At 36.4% G+C, this 19,454-nt stretch overlaps 1 protein-coding gene across 1 annotated transcript; it reads left to right on the forward strand.

Moving 5' to 3' along the window:
* Positions 1-6,989: 6,989 nt before the first annotated feature.
* LOC102801389 (SCO-spondin-like) lies at positions 6,990-10,588 on the forward strand. Its single transcript, XM_085504896.1, has 6 exons — positions 6,990-7,102; positions 7,824-7,866; positions 8,258-8,929; positions 9,381-9,610; positions 9,824-10,098; positions 10,423-10,588. The coding sequence occupies exons 1-6, from the start codon at positions 7,046-7,048 to the stop codon at positions 10,427-10,429; spliced, it is 1,284 nt and encodes a 427-aa protein (XP_085361022.1). The 5' UTR covers positions 6,990-7,045; the 3' UTR covers positions 10,430-10,588.
* The last annotated feature ends 8,866 nt before the right edge of the window (positions 10,589-19,454 follow it).

A 19,454-nucleotide genomic window follows, 5' to 3' on the forward strand; every position in this document is an offset into this window, starting at 1 on the left:
TGACACTGCTCCACCATACCAACCTAGTGCACTGAATATATCCTAGTTGACACTACCTCATCACACCGCCCAGCAATCTAAATATATCTTAGCTGACACTGCTCCACCATACCAGCCTAACACACTAAATACATTCTAGCTAACACTGCTCCACCATCCCAGCCTCGTACACCAAGTATATCCTAGTTGACACTACTTCATCACCCCACCCAGCCCTCTGAATCTATCTTAGCTGACACTGCTCCACAATACCAGCCTAGCGCACTAAATATATCCTAGTTGACACTACCTCATCACCCCGCCCAGCCCTCTGAATCTATCCTAGCTGACACTGTTCCACCACCCCAGCCTAGCACACTAAGTATATCGTAGTTGACACTACCTCACCACCCAGTCCAGCCCTCTGAATCTATCCCAGCTGGCACTGCTCCACCATCCCAGCCTAGTACACTAAGTATATCCTAGTTGACACTACCTTATCACCCCGGCCAGCCCTCTGAATCTATTCTAGCTGACACTGCTCCACCATCCCAACCTGGCACACTAAATATATCGTAGCTGACACTACCTCACCACCCCAGCCCAGCACACTCACTCGAAGATAGCTGACACCACCGCACCAACCGCCTAGGACGAAATCGACACCACGTCGTCTCAGTATGCTAGATGTATCATAGCAGAGATTAACCCTTAATGCAGGGCATATTTGATCTGCCAATCAAAGTTTGTAACGTTTGACATATCAGTAATGCTAAAAACACTGGAAACACATATACTGTTGTTTGTTTGTATCCTGATTATTAATGTCTCGATGCACAATGCATGCTGCCACTGGATGGGTAGACACAGACTCCCGTCAGACAATAGTGATATGCTTTATTTTAAGTATATAATATTTAGTTTTCTAGATATTGGTTACAACATGGTCTAGGGAGCGAGCTCAAATGTGAGGATACACATCAACCAATTTTACATCTGTCCTTGGGCCTTCATTTAAGGAGGAGGCAAGAGGCTTGTAGATTAAAATGTAGCCATGTTGATGCACAAATAGTTCTACCCATAAATGTATCAAGGTAACCAATGTATTTTGCCTTGGTTTATTTCATCTATGTTTTATGTTTCAAAATAAAACGCCAGTAATAAATAGATTATATAATAATCTGCAATACACATATCAACTATACACACATTACCGATGAATGTGTTGACTGAAGCATACACGCACAGAAAGTGTTACGTAGTAATACCTATTTTGATACCTGTCTAGTGTTTTGTTAACAGTATTTGGATAAGTACAAGGTGAATGTGAATGAATGTGAATTCCCCCGATTGTTCTTTTCCTTGACAACTTCTGGGCATGTTGAATAATGGCTTGAAAGTTTGCACACACTACTTGTGCAATAATCTGTGACATTATTATGTTGCTAATATTGATTATTGATGACCGTCATTATGATATTTATTCCAAACTGCACATCGAGTGTGGTGTCACATTATTGAACATAGTGCAATTGATAAACTTTTAACCTCATTATTATAGTATTCAGTATCTGTCGTGTCAAGTTGATCGACAGAAGAGGGCGTTGATACGTGTATGGTTTTTATTTTTTACAGTAGCGGCAAAACATGTGCTCGATTACGTAACTTACGTTCACAACACATTGCCTGGAGCAGTGTTATTATTAATTCGTCCTTTAATTCACAACTCACAACGAAAAGCGTCCTGGTTTTAACGTCAAATACACAGAAACCTTTTTTCGATAGAATATCGATATGTTCACGTTTTAGACAGTATTTTATTTCAAATATAGTCTGGAATTCAAAATGTGTTTTCCTTGGCCTGGTAATTTAGCTAAGATTTTTAAAATGTAGTATAATTTTTCGACAAGATTTATTTGCTAGTTGAATTAGAGACAGATAATATACAACATTTAAATTTAACTAAGAAAAAAATACTTTCGCCTATTAATTAATTTCCTGTTTTAATCCAACTGGTCTGGGAGGCTTACATTCAAAAGATCGCAGTTACTTGTAATATACAAGATACAAGGCTAGTTAGAGTCAAAATTGTGTATATTAGGACTTCATTAATCCTTGACTTTAGTATATTGTAGTTTACAAACAGTTGACAAACATTTCAAGTTATTAAAATATTGGTGTGAAATAAATAGAATGATCACAAATTAAACATATAAATTCCGGCAAATTAATAAGGATTCTTTAAGTATAAAGTTTGATAGTGTTAAATGAGCAAATACTGTACACTGTAAGTGCTCAAAAAGGTTTGTTGTGTATTGTAATCTGAAAAAAAAATGTTCATAATACGCTTATTTTATGTTTTTCTCCAAGAAATATCAGTGTTCAAGTTTTCCCGCTTGCAAACCAGTCAGAAATCACGTTCCTTATTTACAGATTAACCGTCCATCAAAGCATTTTTACATGCATACACAATGAGTGACACAATCTTATCATTACACTGACCGAGTTTCCACGAACTCCTGCATGCTATTAGCTATAATATTGCTAGTACCACAGAGTCTGGTTACATCTGGTTGAATAATAAATTACGTCATTTGAAATTGTTTTAAATCAGAACGGAAAAAAATTATATCTTGTAATTTATTTTAAAAACGCATATTGATTAACAATCTGTATATTAAACTAGAATCATATGTTGATTTCAGTAAACATTATCATGGGAGATAGAATACTCCTTATTTGTTGACATCTGCGATGAAATTAAGCTTAGACACATGTGAGCTACTGAGCAAAACATGCTCAGTGAACATATGTACAGTACTGCTATTGAAACACCGTGCCCTAAATTTGTTTTCACTGACGACCTGATTAAGTCAAGACACATACGAACTACTGGGCCTCGTATTCATCCCTACTAGTGCCAGTGGAACCATTAGAGTCACCCAAGATAACTCTGGCGTCTCTCTCAGCGATGGCATCAACCACCAAATTGAGTTAGGCATAGAAATCTTGCTTCACTGAAATGTCGCTACTCCAATTCGGAGCGTACACAAGTACTACAGATAGCACACCAACGTGTGGGTGACGCGTAGCAGCATCATACGCTCGTTGACAGGTGTGGCCTGCGATATTATTAGGGTCAGTCTATCAGAGACAGCAATAGCAACGCCCTCAGTGTGCCTACCACCAGTACGGCCTGACCAGGAATAGGTGTAATCACCTACTCTGATCTCGCCAGTACCCGGTCTGCGCACCTCGGACAATGCTGCCATGCTTATGCCGAGTCGACCAAGCTACAATGACATCACAGACAAACGAGCATCATCTTGGAGTGAGAGCACATTCCATGCTCCAAACTGGACATCCCGCCTCAGATTCAGTGAGGCAGCCATGGAGAGGTGTTCGACACCTTGGCACCACCAGGACAGGAGCCTCGATGATGTCGCCGACATCGACGCTGGTGCTGTTTTGGGCTGCAAGGTTTTCTTCTAATCTGACTGCGGGGTTCCTGAGGGATTCGCCCCACAGTCTTCATGTGATGTGCTGCCCTATGCAGAACTCTGCGCAGGGCAGCAGCGTCAGGAGTACTTTCTCACAGCAAATTATTATTTCTCATATGGGTCCTGGCGATGTCAAAAATGGGGAGAGAGGGTGTCAATAGGCTAGAGTTAAGGGGGAAAGGGCGCCCGCATCCTTTCAGCTACACTAAGCAGCCCTGATAACCCAGTCAATGAGTATCGCGACCCTTTCTCTGGTAATTTACGTCCATAACCTACTGATCATCATATGCATAATTTAAAAACTTAATAATAATAAAGAAAACAAGAGTATTAAACAAGTGATTAACAGATTCAATTGATCTCATTACATGATTCAGACGTATAATCGAAAAAATTGTGTGTTAGTTTTTTTAATGTTGGTTATCCCCAAAAGCACAAAATAGTTTTTTTTTGTTTCTAACATGCTAAATAGGGTTGAGGTTTCTTAACTGGACTATGGTTAATATTGTCACATCACACTCGATGTGTCCATCAAAGCATTTTTACATGCATACACAATGATTGACACAATCTTATCGTTACACTGACAGAGTTTCGATGAACACCTGTATGCTATTAGCTGTAATACTGCTAGTACCACTGAATCTGACAACATTTGGTTGAATAATGCATTACGTCATTTGAAAATTTGTTTAATCGAAACGGAAAAAAATAATATTTTTTAATTTGTTTAAAAAACCATATTGATTAACAATCTGTATATCAAACTAGAATCATCTGTTGGTTTCAATAAACATTATCTCTCTCACCGATGGCATCAAATTGAGTTAGGCATAGAAAGCTTCCTTCACTGAAATTTCGCTACTCCCATTCGGAGCGTACACAACTACTACAGATAGCACACCAACGGTGTGGGTGACGCGTAGCAGCATCATACGCTCGTTGACAGGTGTGACCTGCGACATTATTAGGGTCAGTCTATCAGAGACAGCAATAGCAATGCCCTCGGTGTGCCTACCACCAGTACGGCCTGACCAGGAATAGGTGTAATCACCTACTCTGATCTCGCCAGTACCCGGTCTGCGCACCTCGGACAATACTGCCATGCTTATGCCGAGTCAACCAAGCTTCAATGACATCACAGACAAGCGAGCATCCTCTCGGAGTGTGAGCACATTCCATGCTCCAAACCGGACATCTCGCCTCAGATTCAGTCGAGGCAGCCGTGAAGATTTGTTCAACACCTCGGCACCACCAGCACAGTAACCCCGGTGATTTCGCCGACACCGACGCTGGTGCTGTTTTGGGCTACAAGGTTTTCTTCTAATCTGACCGCGGGGTTCCCGAGGGATTTGCCCTACAGTTTATATGTACTGCCCTATGCACAGGGCAGCAGCGTCAGGAGTACTTCCGATGTCAATAATGGGGAGAGAGGGTGCCAATGGACCACAGCACTAAGCAGCCCTGATACCCCAATCCATATGAGTGTTTTCAAAGCCATCAGTGAAGAAGTTATTGTAAACTGTTTTGTAATTGCAGTGTGTTTTGTAACAATTTAGACCACCATTTGGTGTTGAATAAACGAATGACTTTCTTCGATACGCCAGGGTCTTTCTCTGGTAATTTACGTCCATAACCTACTGATCATCATATGCATAATTTAAAAACTTAATAATAATAACAAAAATAACATGAGTATTAAACAAGTGATTGACATATTCAATTGATCTCATTACATGATGAAGACGTATAATCGCAGAAATCGTGTGTCAGTTTTGAATGATGGTTATCCCCCAAAGCACAAAATAGTTTTTTTAGTTTCTAACATGCTAAATAGGGTTGAGGTTTCTCAATTGGACTATGGTTAATATTGTCACATCACACTCGAGGTGTCCATCAAAGCATTTTTACATGCATACACAATGATTGACACAATCTTATCATTACACTGACCGAGTTTCGATGAACACCAGCATGCTATTAGCTATAATACTGCTAGTACCACAGACAGAGTATGGCAACATCTGGTTAAATAATACATTACGTCATTCGAATATTTGTTACTCGGAGCGGATAAAAATATATTTTGAAATTTATTTTAAAAAAACATATTGATTAACAATCTGTATATTAAACTAGAATCATATTTTGGTTCCAGCAAACATTATCATAGGAGTACTCACTAGATAGAATACATATTTATTGACATCTGCAATGAGATTAAGATTAGACACATGTGAGCTACTGGGCAAAACATGCTCCGTGATAGTACATATGTACAGTACATTTGTTTTTACTGACGACCTAATTATGCCAAGACACATATGCGATTACTGAGCAAATTATGGAGCCTATATACAGTTTAGTTATTGAAATGTTCATCGAAATCACATTTCATTGCCTATACCAGTTCTAAACTAAATTGTCAATCACATAAATAGTTCCTGGAAGATATTTCAAACGTTTCAAAATTATTGCCCGCTATAATTTGAATTGAAAAATACACCACTTGACTTACAATAGGCACAATCCTAGCATCTTATGAAATATATTTTATAAAAATTATTGAAATGAGCTACACATAACTTGATACATGATAGATTTGGAACATCTTGCTTTCATAAAAAAAACAATTGCGTGCCATCATACTAACACCATCGCAACTAACCATATCCTAGCTATATGCCAACACATTAAAACAATCCTAGCTGACAATACCCCGGCACTTTGGCGCAGCACACTAGACATATTCTAGTTGATGCACCCTATCGAAGTACACAAGATCTATCCTATCTGATGCTACATTAGCACCCTTCGAAAAGCACATTAAACATATTAGAAGTGTTCATAATATAAATAACTATGACTCATTCAAATGTTAGCAATTCATATCAGAAATCATTGTAGTGCAATAGATATGTCAATCATAACATTTCCAATTACGTTACAGCGTTTTCGACGTTGCAATACGCACTTGCTTGTTAAGGTGTGTCCGAAATATGTCGTTTTGAATAAAAAAAAACGCCGCAGTATGACTAGAAAAACTTGGTCGCCATATTTGCTGATTTGCTTCAGGATAAATAAAAAAGTTTTAACATCTCAATACATTAGATGTGATGTATCATGCACATGTTAATGTCAAAGCATATATTGGCAAACAGCTCCCCAGCCAATCATATATAATATATGTTTACATACTAAAACAAATACATGTTACAGAATGGTAGTGAACAAATCAATGTAAAGTTATGGGTTCCAGTTAAATTTGTCACTGAGTTAGGGTGTTATTGATTGCGGCAGATGAATGACACAAGTGAATGAAAGCAATTGAGAAACTTCTTATCCGCTGTTTTTACCTCCCATAATTCATTGCATGATAATCTCATTCGCCATAAAAAATGAGACATGTGACACCCAAGCATATAATCCCAAACAGGTGAAACACATGCATCCGGATCAATCAAATGAATAACAATAGACACTCACAACATAAATACATGATTTGGAGTTACAAATTTCATACTTGCAATTCTGACGAAGAGTGTAGGTGTTCTCCAACTACGAAGATGCTCCGTATTCTACTGATCGTTGCGGCAATCATTGCAGTGGAAGCTCAACATGAAGTAAGTGAATACTTTTTGTTTCATTTTTAGTTTGTCAGTTTATCGTCTTTTGATCATTTGATTTGTCAGAATGTTTTTATCCCCATTTCTTTGTCGAATTGTCTTAAAATTTCTCTTTCTCTTGATTTCTCGGCTTGGTTTTCTCTTCATTTGATTGGACAGATTGTTCATACCTATATCTGATTTGATTAAAGATTGGTTGCTCTTTTGATTTGATATACTTGTTTTAATTGTTAACATTTATGGGTCAGCGTGTTTGCAATCTTAATTTTACTAATTTTTTCATCATATGCTAAACCACCATAATTATTTAATTAACAATAATTAATTGTTAATTGTAATATTTCAAATGATGACGACGATGGTGTAGTTTTCAGGCATCGATCACCTAAACATGTCGGCCAGTAACCATAAACAGTTGTAAAAACCACATTGAAGCAGTTGGTTTAAAATGGTTTAAAAGCCCTTCTGATGAAGTAGTTACGACGCGCATTGCATTATATTGTATTGTTTCGACTGTAAATTGATTTATTCTGCATTGTCATTCTATGCAATGAAGTCAGAATTTTACATGAAAAATAATTGTAAATCTATCATGTTGCTTTTTGTTCACCAAGTTCCCTTCAGCGCGATACCCAACCAATGGGGAACGATTGTTAAGTCGTGTGTCAATGTATATTTCTCCTTCTGTCATGCATTGCATTATTTAATATCTTTTCAGGAAGTAATTTCAAAGCGATTTGAATTTGATGCTTCTGTTGAAGGTGAGTTTATGTATATATTTATGTACTCCAACACGCATTCCAAATTCCAATGACTTTCAGACGTACATTCAAAGGGGATTTCAATTATGTTTGTTATGCGCGTAGTCATTCCATATTTAGAATTCGCATTTCCCTATAGGATAGGATGATAAAAACAGCGAATGGGCATTTCCTGATGATATAGGATGCTTCCAGTTTATGTGTAAAATACATCTAGTGGTTTTACCAAAACATTATGTAACTATAGAGGCTGGGTATGTAGTGAGACAATGGAGAATTGAGTAATTCTATAAAGATATATTTATTTTATATTTTTAATTCTTAGTATTTGTACTAATAAAACATTGTAACTTGTTTTTATAATAATTAATGGTTTTCTATTTTTTAACAGTGCCTGACGCTGTGGGATTTTGGCCACTAAATTATATGTATAAGTTGGAAGACGTATCTGGCAACAACAATGATGCTGATTCTAGTAATGTAGAATTGGTATATAAAGATAATTCCCATGGCCGGCCGTGTGGAGCGTATAAATTCTTTGGTGTCGCCGACTCGTGGGTACATTATCCAAACAATGGTGCTTTTGATACTGTAAAATCAATCACTATCATGGCATGGGTTTGTCCTTTTGGTAATGCAGGTCCCGTATTCCACTATAACCCAACTGGCAATGGTGTTCAAATGTGGCAGTGGGCTAGTGATCAGGCAGCAGGGGAGTTATATGGACGTGTCAGGTTCAACAAACGCGACGGAACAATAGTAGCGCCATCAGACAAACATATACCAGCTATGAATGTATGGTATCATTGTGCGGTCACATATGATTTTGACAGTAATTTTGGATCCATGTACTTGAATGGGGAATTCACAGCACTGGGGGTTATGCCTGCAGGAGAAATAATGACTCAATTTGATGCACAAAGCGGCGCAGTACCAAATGCTCCATTACCAAATGGTGGTATATATTTTGATGGTTTAATAACTTGCGTGCAAGTATACGATGTGGCGTTGACAGAGGAACAAATTAGGAAGGCTGCTTACGACGAACGATGCGTGTGTCCAGGTAAAACAAAATGTGAATCAGATAACACACATTATATATCAGCTCACTTTGAAAAATGTTACTTATTTGAAACATTCATAGCTTGTATGTTACAATTATTTCAAAACTATCTTTGAACCACCATCTTTGTTCTAATATGTATGATTTAAATATGTGCAAATTGACTGTGACAAGTCCTATCAATTTCCTATATAACATATTTACAAAGACTAAACGAACTCGACATCAATCAAAGACCAAGATTCTGTTCTGGAATGACAAATAGTATTATTTTCCACATTTGTCTATAATGTATCTGATCGCGAGGCAAATACATTTACTACGTTAGGCATAGCCTTGAATTTGAAATTACTACTTTAAACCAGATTATTTTTGACAATTATATACATACTATTGTTTCTACAAAAATACACTTAAATATGTAATAACGATTTGTTTTGTATATTTTAAGGATTCAAGTGCGATCCTCACATCACTACTTTAGATGGACGTCAGTACAGTTTCCAAGGCATGTGTTGGTACACTCTTGTAAGAGATTGCATGAGCACAACACCTGACTTTGAAATCACAGCCGAGTTAACACCCAGGGAAGATATCGAAGAAGTCAGGACAAGAGCTGTTGCCATTAACGTTACAGTGGGAGGTGAATGCGTTCTCGTTAACAAGGACAATGTGGTTACTGTAAGTAGAGCACAGATTGTATTGTTTTAGACTTTAATATCTGTAATACACTATTGTTCAATACAATGTTCGTGATAAAAACTTAAAAATACTTAAAGTAATAATTTGTTCATTTGGAATGTTTTAATACAGATAATTTGTCGTATGTGTGTGTTGCTGTATGTGTATTATACTACACTCCATTAACAACTAACACAACTTCTTTCCCTCTAGACAAGTGCTGACAGTCTTAGCAAAATAAACATAGTGCACGATGGCGATATGGCAATTCTAAGTTTCCAGCTCAAGGACACGACATTCAAGATATTGTGGAATGGAAGAAAACACACCTTCAATATCGAATTCACTGGTGATTATTATCGTGGAAAGATGTGTGGTCTGCTGGGTGATGGTGATGGTAATACCAAAAATGACTTCAAGAAACCTGATGGTGTAGTTGTAAAAGATATTAAAGAGTTTGGTGAGAGCTGGAAAGTTGCTGGCAAAACGTAAGTCAAAGTAATATTGATTGAGCAAATGATGAATGAATGAATGACTGTACGAATGAATGTATTAATGAAAGAATTACTTAACAAATGAACGAATGACTTAACAAACAAATGAACGAACACAAAAACCAGCCAACCACCCAATGAATGAGTGAATGGACAAATGAAAGAGAAAATGACGAACGCACGCACGAACGAATGAATGAATGAAGCAATTAAGGAAGCAATTAAGGAATGGACAGATTTGTGAAACATTCTGTACGTGCAATTTTAAGAATCATTGATAACAATGAATTAATTCTGTTTTTTTTTAATTTTTTACAGATGCTAATGATCATTTTCAATTGCCGACCTATATAAAGCTTGCAAATCGTCGTCAACGTCTTACCAGTTTATTCAGTTTTGGATATTACAATTTGAGTTTGGTGTTGGGCATAGACTTAGTATTATTCGCTTTTGGCGCAATAAATATAATGTAATATTGTCATAATTGTGTAATGTTGTACTAGAATGATTTTGTAGAGAATGATTTACCTGTATCAGAACACCACACTTTCGGAACACATGTAAACATAACATACCCTAATTCATGTATTTATGAATATAAATTACTAGTCCGAGCTGAAACCTGGAGAAGAGAAACGTTACAGACAATACGCTGTAATACATGGTCTTTTCAGTAGAAAGATACGCTGTGTCAGGTGTTTTGAAAGAATATGGGCACGTGTGGTATCTGTAAATATAAACACTTTGAATGTCGAAGAAAAAGATATAATATTAAGATACACAATTCAAATTTGGCAGTATATTGTGGAATGGGCTACTGTGACACATTTAGTTACAATAGGATATTTACCGGTGCACATGCTATTCTGTGTGATTACCTCAGGAGCATGTAGCCTCGTTCCCAACCGATTCACAGCCACATGTTCACTCATATATTGTGAACACTAGCGTTATGTTCGGGGTACTTTGTCTCGCTTGGCTGACAACACTTACACGTAGAAATAACAAATTCGACCCAAAGGAATACACATTATTTCGTTACAGTCCAGCTTTATTCATCCAAATGGTCAGCTGATGTAACGCCTCACTGCCCATCTCTCTCCTTCCTCCCTTACAAAATCTTACAAACTCCATCATAAAACTCTATCGCTTGGCAACGTAAACATGCTATCAGCCAATCGCTGCAGTCGTTGGCACGATCACGTAGTTACCAATGATGGATGTGCCTCACGGTTAAAGCCTTGCAAAGTTGGCGACTACTAAATACAATTAGTAAACAATCTATTTATAAAATTCCTGTAATATAAATTTATAATGTCTACCCTAAACATGCAAGCTGCTTATCCAACACAATAATGCAACCTCGTGTGAACCAAAGATGCGTACGCGACAACACATACATGCCCGTATATAAAACAAGAGACTGCAGATTTTTAAGAGGTATTATATATATCTAACAAACTAGTGATGTGATGTATAGATAGATAAATATATTAGTGGTGACATGATATATCATGCAAGCGTTGTGACTACAACTAGTACATACATACTACAACTACTACTATATTTAGCATTCCTGACAGAAACACATTTTCTCAGAAACCAGTTTTTCAGAAAATGACCTCTGGATATTTTTGATATGCCCACATATGTAATTTCAGTGGTCGCTGAACACAATTTAAAAACGAAATGTCACTGGCTCACAAGGGTGATTTTTCTATATAGCGAGAGTTTCAAACATCATTGGTTAAAATAAATAATAATAATAATAATTGATTTAATACGTCGTTGTTGGTGCTATTGAACGATGTGGAATGCCGTTGGATGTTTGAACTCCACAAACTCAGTAAAATACTAGGGGATAACATTCAAAGCAGCAAAGGCGACAACAGGACCCGTTTAATTTATTATCTATTGAACCGTATTTGTGTGATTTGTAATCGATCTCTTTAAAAATCGAAATAAAAACATTCCCGTCTCATCAACCATCAAAAGTATGCAATCAAATTATGACGTCAATGCAAACTGTAGATTTAAAAATAATTCATGACATAAAACAAACCACCAACATTTTAAAATAATCAGTTGAAAGATACACAATTCATGTAACACTGGGTAAATTAAACTGCTGTGCACAAATATAGTACAATACAGTTATATGCAGATTAGATCCCTTACTTGTAAATATTGAGGCCCTCTACAGTTAAGATCATGTTCTTTATTTCCCTTTCGTTTTTTTGGCGCAGAGTGCGCTATTAAAAAACTCATGGTTACGGATTGTACTGTTCGGTACGCAATCAAATGAAGTATATTGTCATCTGTAGTATGCAGCATCAAAAGAGTCCTATGACTTGTTGCTTACTTCGTGCCTCACACTTTGATATTTTTGGCGGGACAGCCACAATATGGTTTTGGGCAGAGTACTGATCTGTGCCATTGTGTGAAAATAATTGTGGTTTAATTGTTCCTGGGTTTGAATATGCGAATGGATATTTTGATCTCTGCTCAATGTTATATTGTCAAAATGGTTCCAATAATTTGGAATTGACTTTAGCCATCTATGTCTGTTTATTATGTATATAATGCACTAAAGAACCATTGACATATTGACCGCGGGTTCATTAGAATGACCAGGATTTCAGTCTCAAAGGACAGATAACTGATGTCGTAAAATCTGATAGGTTTTTTGCAATAAACAGAAATGCGGTTCCATTTGTCTCCCAGTTACGGCTAGCTGTCAAAGGTGAATTCTATTTCTTTTTACACCCTTCCAAAGCTTTCTTTTTACTTCCTATCGGTAACTGTATTTTATGTATATTGGGAGTTTCCAGGGTATTTTTCCGAATAGTTCAATATCCAGATGTTTGGGTCAACTAATCGTGAGCGAATGAACCTAGCTTTACTCTTCGTGTTAATTGTTCTTATTCTTGTCCCTGTTGTTATTCTTCCTATTTCCATATGACGCCGATTTGTCTATTATTGACCACTTGTCCTCCATTATTGCAATTACCCATCCTCTACAATGATTTCTTTTTATATGGTCGCATGGTGAAACTATTATTTATTCCAACGGTAGCAGCTCAGTGTAAATCAAAATGTTTCTTCTCAAAGGTTTAGAATGATGGTCCGAACAAAAGGTTAAACATTTCGTTTTTTTGTATAGGTTGGGCACCTTAACGACGACATATTTGTGACCAGTATCCTAAAGAACGCCAGTAATCAGCATATTCATTTAGATCAAGGCTGTTATTAATTCAATTATGTTTTCTATGATAAATTAAATCCCTTGAATACGAACACCTAGTTACACAGAAAACTTTCCCGGGGTTTTGAAACCGAAATATTCATCAGCAGTTTATCAGGGCACCGCATTGATTCTGTCCAGGCTGAGAGAACTTGAGAAAGCAAAAGAAAGCAAAATGGGGAAAATCACTAAGATAGTTTTTATCACGGAAATTGACCAGAAATTTATTGCTTTAATTACTGGATTTGGTCGAATTCTACTTGCTTTGATTGCTTGAATTAGTCAAATTTTAGTTGCTTGTATCGCGGTAAACGTTCAAATTCTAGTAGCCCGGTGTTCGCCACAATATCACAGTTACCGGGACTTGTTCCATACCATGCACTACCCTTGCAGCAACCGCCCTGGCGTACAGTCGGACCCAGTAGGCGTAAATGTTTCACCGATACCATCTCAAATACAATGCTGGCTCGATTTCTGTACCGACACCTTATCGGTAACTGATAATGGCTCACGTTACATGCTGGTGCATGTAATGACGTGGCATAATTTATCGCAAGTATGTGGTGCATTTTAAAAGAAGCAGATGGTTGATGATCAAACATTATAAAATTTTAACTCGTCTTGCCCTATCAACATGTATAAACTCTACAGTTGAATTACGTTATAAACATTCATGAAAACATATACAATAATCTGATGGTTCACACAAAGTAACAAATGTTTTGGCTTCTTTCTATTTGTGTAGTGATTTGGTGTCTTTGTATTTGTGTAGTGACTTGGTGTCTTTGTATTTGTGTAGTGATTTGGTGTCTTTGTATTTGTGTAGTGATTTGGTGTCTTTGTATTTGTGTAGTGACTTGGTGTCTTAGTATTAGTGTAGTGATTTGGTGTCTTTGTATTTGTGTAGTGACTTGGCGTCTTTGTATTTGTGTAGTGATTTGGTGTCTTTGTATTTGTGTAGTGATTTGGTGTCTTTGTATTTGTGTAGTGACTTGGTGTTTTTGTATTTGTGTAGTGACTTGGTGTCTTCGTATTTGTGTAGTGATTTGATGTCTTTGTATTTGTGTAGCGATTTGGTGTCTTTGTATTTGTGCAGTGATTTGGTGTCTTTGTATTTGTGTAGTGACTTGGTGTCTTTGTATTTGTGTAGTGAATTGGTGTCTTTGGATTTGTGTAGTGATTTGGTGTCTTTGTATTTGTGTAGTGATTTGGTGTCTTTGTATTTGTGTAGTGATTTGGTGTCTTTGTATTTGTGTAGTGATTTGGTGTCTTTGTATTTATGTAGTGATTTGGTGTCTTTGTATTTGTGTAGTGATTTGGTGTCTTTGTATTTGTGCAGTGATTTGGTGTCTTTGTATTTGTGCAGTGATTTGGTGTCTTTGTATTTGTGCAGTGATTTGGTGTCTTTGTATTTGTGTAGTGATTTGGTGTCTTTGTATTTGTGTAGTGATTTGGTGTCTTTGTATTTGTGTAGTGACTTGGTGTCTTTGTATTTGTGTAGTGACTTGGTGTCTTTGTATTTTTGTAGTGATTTGGTGTCTTTGTATTTGTGTAGTGACTTGGTGTCTTTGTATTTGTGTAGTGATTTGGTGTATTTGTATTTGTGCAGTGATTTGGTGTCTTTGTATTTGTGTAGTGACTTGGTGTCTTTGTATTTGTGTAGTGACTTGGTGTCTTTGTATTTGTGTAGTGACTTGATGTCTTTGTATTTGTGTAGTGACTTGGTGTCTTTGTATTTATGTAGTGATTTGGTGTCTTTGTATTTGTGTAGCGACTTGGTGTCTTTGTATTTGTGTAGTGACTTGGTGTCTTTGTATTTGTGTAGGGACTTGATGTCTTTGTATTTATGTAGTGATTTGGTGTCTTTGTATTTGTGTAGTGACTTGGTGTCTTTGTATTTGTGTAGTGACTTGGTGTCTTTGTATTTGTGTAGTGACTTGGTGTCTTTGTATTTCTGTAGTGACTTGGTGTCTTTGTATTTATGTAGTGACTTGGTGTCTTTATATTTGTGTAGTGCTTTGGTGTCTTTGTATTTGTGTAGTGACTAGGTGTCTTTGTATTTATGTAGTGATTTGGTGTCTTTGTATTTGTGTATTGACTTGGTGTCTTTGCATTTGTGTAGTGATTTGGTGTCTTTGTATTTGTGTAGTGACTTGGTGTCTTTGTATTTGTGTAGTGACTTGGTGTCTTTGTATTTGTGTAGTGACTTGGTGTCTTTGTATTTATGTAGTGATTTGGTGTCTTTGTATTTGTGTAGTGACTTGGTGTCTTTGTATTTGTGTAGTGACTTGGTGTCTTTGTATTTGTGTAGTGACTTGGTGTCTTTGTATTTATGTAGTGATTTGGTGTCTTTGTATTTGTGTAGTGACTTGGTGTCTTTGGATTTGTGTAGTGATTTGGTGTCTTTGTATTTGTGCAGTGATTTGGTGTCTTTGTATTTATGTAGTGATTTGGTGTCTTTGTATTTGTGTAGTGATTTGATGTCTTTGTATTTGTGTAGTGATTTGGTGTCTTTGTATTTATGTAGTGATTTGGTGTCTTTGTATTTGTGTAGTGATTTGGTGTCTTTGTATTTGTCCAGTGATTTGGTGTCTTTGTATTTGTGCAGTGATTTGGTGTCTTTGTATTTGTGCAGTGATTTGGTGTCTTTGTATTTGTGTAGTGATTTGGTGTCTTTGTATTTGTGTAGTGATTTGGTGTCTTTGTATTTGTGTAGTGACTTGGTGTCTTTGTATTTGTGTAGTGATTTGGTGTCTTTGTATTTGTGTAGTGACTTGGTGTCTTTGTATTTGTGTAGTGATTTGGTGTCTTTGTATTTGTGTAGTGATTTGGTGTCATTGTATTTGTGCAGTGATTTGGTGTCTTTGTATTTGTGTTGTGACTTGGTGTCTTTGTATTTGTGTAGTGACTTGGTGTCTTTGTAACTGTGTAGTGACTTGGTGTCTTTGTATTTGTGTAGTGACTTGGTGTCTTTGTATTTATGTAGTGATTTGGTGTCTTTGTATTTGTGTAGTGATTTGGTGTCTTTGTATTTGTATTTGTGTAGTGACTTGGTGTCTTTGTATTTATGTAGTGATTTGGTGTCTTTGTATTTGTGTAGTGACTTGGTGTCTTTGTATTTGTGTAGTGACTTGGTGTCTTTGTATTTGTGTAGTGACTTGGTGTCTTTGTATTTCTGTAGTGACATGGTGTCTTTGTATTTGTGTAGTGACTTGGTGTCTTTGTATTTGTGTAGTGATTTGGTGTCTTTGTATTTGTGTAGTGACTTGGTGTCTTTGTATTTGTGTAGTGACTTGGTGTCTTTGTATTTGTGTAGTGACTTGGTGTCTTTGTATTTCTGTAGTGATTTGGTGTCTTTGTATTTGTGTAGTGATTTGGTGTCTTTGTATTTGTCTAGTGATTTGTTGTCTTTGGATTTGTGTAGTGATTTGGTGTCTTTGTATTTGTGTAGTGATTTGGTGTCTTTGTATTTGTGTAGTGATTTGGTGTCTTTGTATTTGTGTAGTGATTTGGTGTCTTTGTATTTGTGTAGTGATTTGGTGTCTTTGTATTTGTCTAGTGATTTGGTGTCTTTGTATTTGTGTAGTGATTTGGCGTATTTGTATTTGTGAGTGATTTGGCGTCTTTGTATTTGTGAGTGATTTGGTGTCTTTGTATTTGTCTAGTGATTTGGTGTCTTTGTATTTGTGTAGTGATTTGGTGTCTTTGTATTTGTGTAGTAATTTGGTGTCTTTGTATTTGTGTAGTGATTTGGTGTCTTTGTATATGTGTAGTGATTTGGTGTCTTTGTATTTGTGCAGTGATTCGGTGTCTTTGTATTTGTGTAGTGATTTGGTGTCTTTGTATTTGTGTAGTGATTTGTTGTCTTTGTATTTGTGTAGTGATTTGGTGTCTTTGGATTTGTGTAGTGATTTGATGTCTTTGTATTTGTGCAGTGATTCGGTGTCTTTGTATTTGTGTAGTGATTTGGTGTCTTTGTATTTGTGTAGTGATTTGTTGTCTTTGTATTTGTGTAGTGATTTGGTGTCTTTGGATTTGTGTAGTGATTTGATGTCTTTGTATTTGTGCAGTGATTCGGTGTCTTTGTATTTGTGTAGTGATTTGTTGTCTTTGTATTTGTGCAGTGATTCGGTGTCTTTGTATTTGTGTAGTGATTTGGTGTCTTTGTATTTGTGTAGTGATTTGTTGTCTTTGTATTTGTGTAGTGATTTGGTGTCTTTGGATTTGTGTAGTGATTTGATGTCTTTGTATTTGTGCAGTGATTCGGTGTCTTTGTATTTGTGTAGTGATTTGTTGTCTTTGTATTTGTGAGTGATTTGGTGTCTTTGTATTTGTGTAGTGATTTGGTGTCTTTGTATTTGTGTAGTGATTTGGCGTCTTTGTGTTTGTGTTGTGATTTGGTGTATTTGTATTTGTGCAGTTTTTTTCAGTCGTTTGTGATGTGTAACTTTTTATGTTGGACCATGATATGCCTTGTTGATCTGTTTTTATTAATTACCAATACAATGTACTGTACCTGTCAGTTAAGATTTAGAATAGAATATGACAGGTGGTGTATGCCGATGAATGTGCTCACTCGTTTAAAAAAAACTGCAAACCATGGAGTCCATATATCCCTTTCCTACTAATTGGACTATTTAGTGTATTTGTCAGTCGCTTTGTCTTGTTCTTGTTTTGTGTTTTGTATGACGATCTACAATTTAGTATGTTATAACAATTGTGATTCATAACAGACGCCAGGAGATCTATCAATCACAGTATTTTTTCATAGCTTTTATAATTATATCTTTACTATCATAATCTTTGGAGATTACAACACATGCTTATTTGTTGGCGATTAGAGATTTGTAGTGTTTGGAGCAGATGTTACAATTTGGCTAGACAAATCCTCACACCGAATTGAACCTAGTGGCATGCAAACTACCAAATGAGTCATGATTGAATGGTTAACTCGATCACCTAGCAACCGCAAGGTTCTGAGCAACTGAATGTTTCTGCGCTATTCAACTAACATACTAAAAACTTAATTTATTAGTCACAAGTAGGCAACAGTACACATACACGAGTATTTATTGCATTTGGAGTTTCCTGCTACCCACCATATAAATATTGGATAACCATCTAGCTGATCTTATATAAACATCAGTACACCGAGCCTACTGTAGCTGGTACTACCCATGTATCATGTTATACCCATTGCCCGAGACACCATGGTAAAACGGGGAGCGCGTTTGTATACAGTGGCAAAGCGCATTTGATGTAGTTAGAAGAATACAAGTTAGAATTCCATTTTACTTTTTTGTATGTTCGCTTATGTGCTTGTACAGTATTCTATTCAAACAACTTGGGTCAGTACACTAGATGAGTCATTGTGAACAGTATCCCGGCACTCAGACCTGCTACAAATCGAGACGTTATGAGCTAAGACACTCAGAACACATAAACAACAACACTACTACTGATTCACACTTTGGAAACAATAGTCAATAATATAAATATATATTATTAATTCACAACAAATGTGATTCATAATAGAAGCTAAGAGGTCTGTCAATCACAGTATTTACTTATAAAATTACATCATTAAATTTAGAGATTACAACACACACGTACTTGTCAATGATTATCCGGATTTGTAATGTATCGCAGCAGACAATTTTGCTAGACACTTTTTGACATCTAGTTATACTCGCCAATTAAAACTGCTCATCGGAAATAGCATTTCAACATTGCCTTTTTTTATCAAATTTAAAAGCATTGTCTTTAGTTTAGAAACTAGCCGGTTGCACATATTAATAAAGCTGACTAAAATTTACTTGTTGAAAAACGACTTACTGACTGTCCGACACAGTATGGGTAATATACTATTACCGTCCATATTACTTAGACATACTGTACGAATCAACTTTTTAAGTTACCTCGACAACCCCATCAATAGTGGCTTGGAACACCTGATAGTTTCGACATCAACGAAATTGTAAAAAATAACCTCGTCCAGTGTGGGATGTTAACACTGGTGTGTATGGTTATCAACTTTATCACTGAATTTAAGCAAAAATACGGACTGTAGACCTATAGTCAAATAATAAATGCACAGTTAAAGAAG

The sequence above is a fragment of the Saccoglossus kowalevskii genome, chromosome 11 (genome assembly GCF_978046115.1).
Source record: "Saccoglossus kowalevskii chromosome 11, keSacKowa6.1, whole genome shotgun sequence".
In the NCBI taxonomy this organism is placed as follows: Eukaryota; Metazoa; Hemichordata; class Enteropneusta; family Harrimaniidae; genus Saccoglossus; species Saccoglossus kowalevskii.

What these genes read in the sequence shown, in the direction of transcription:
- LOC102801389 (XM_085504896.1), top strand. Translation starts at nt 7,046, where the DNA reads ATGCTCCGTATTCTACTGATCGTTGCGGCAATCATTGCAGTGGAAGCT. An exon ending in CGAACGATGCGTGTGTCCAG is followed by an intron (nt 8,930 to 9,380) that starts GTAAAACAAAAT and finishes GTATATTTTAAG; the next exon opens with GATTCAAGTGCGATCCTCAC. An exon ending in ACAAGGACAATGTGGTTACT is followed by an intron (nt 9,611 to 9,823) that starts GTAAGTAGAGCA and finishes CTTTCCCTCTAG; the next exon opens with ACAAGTGCTGACAGTCTTAG.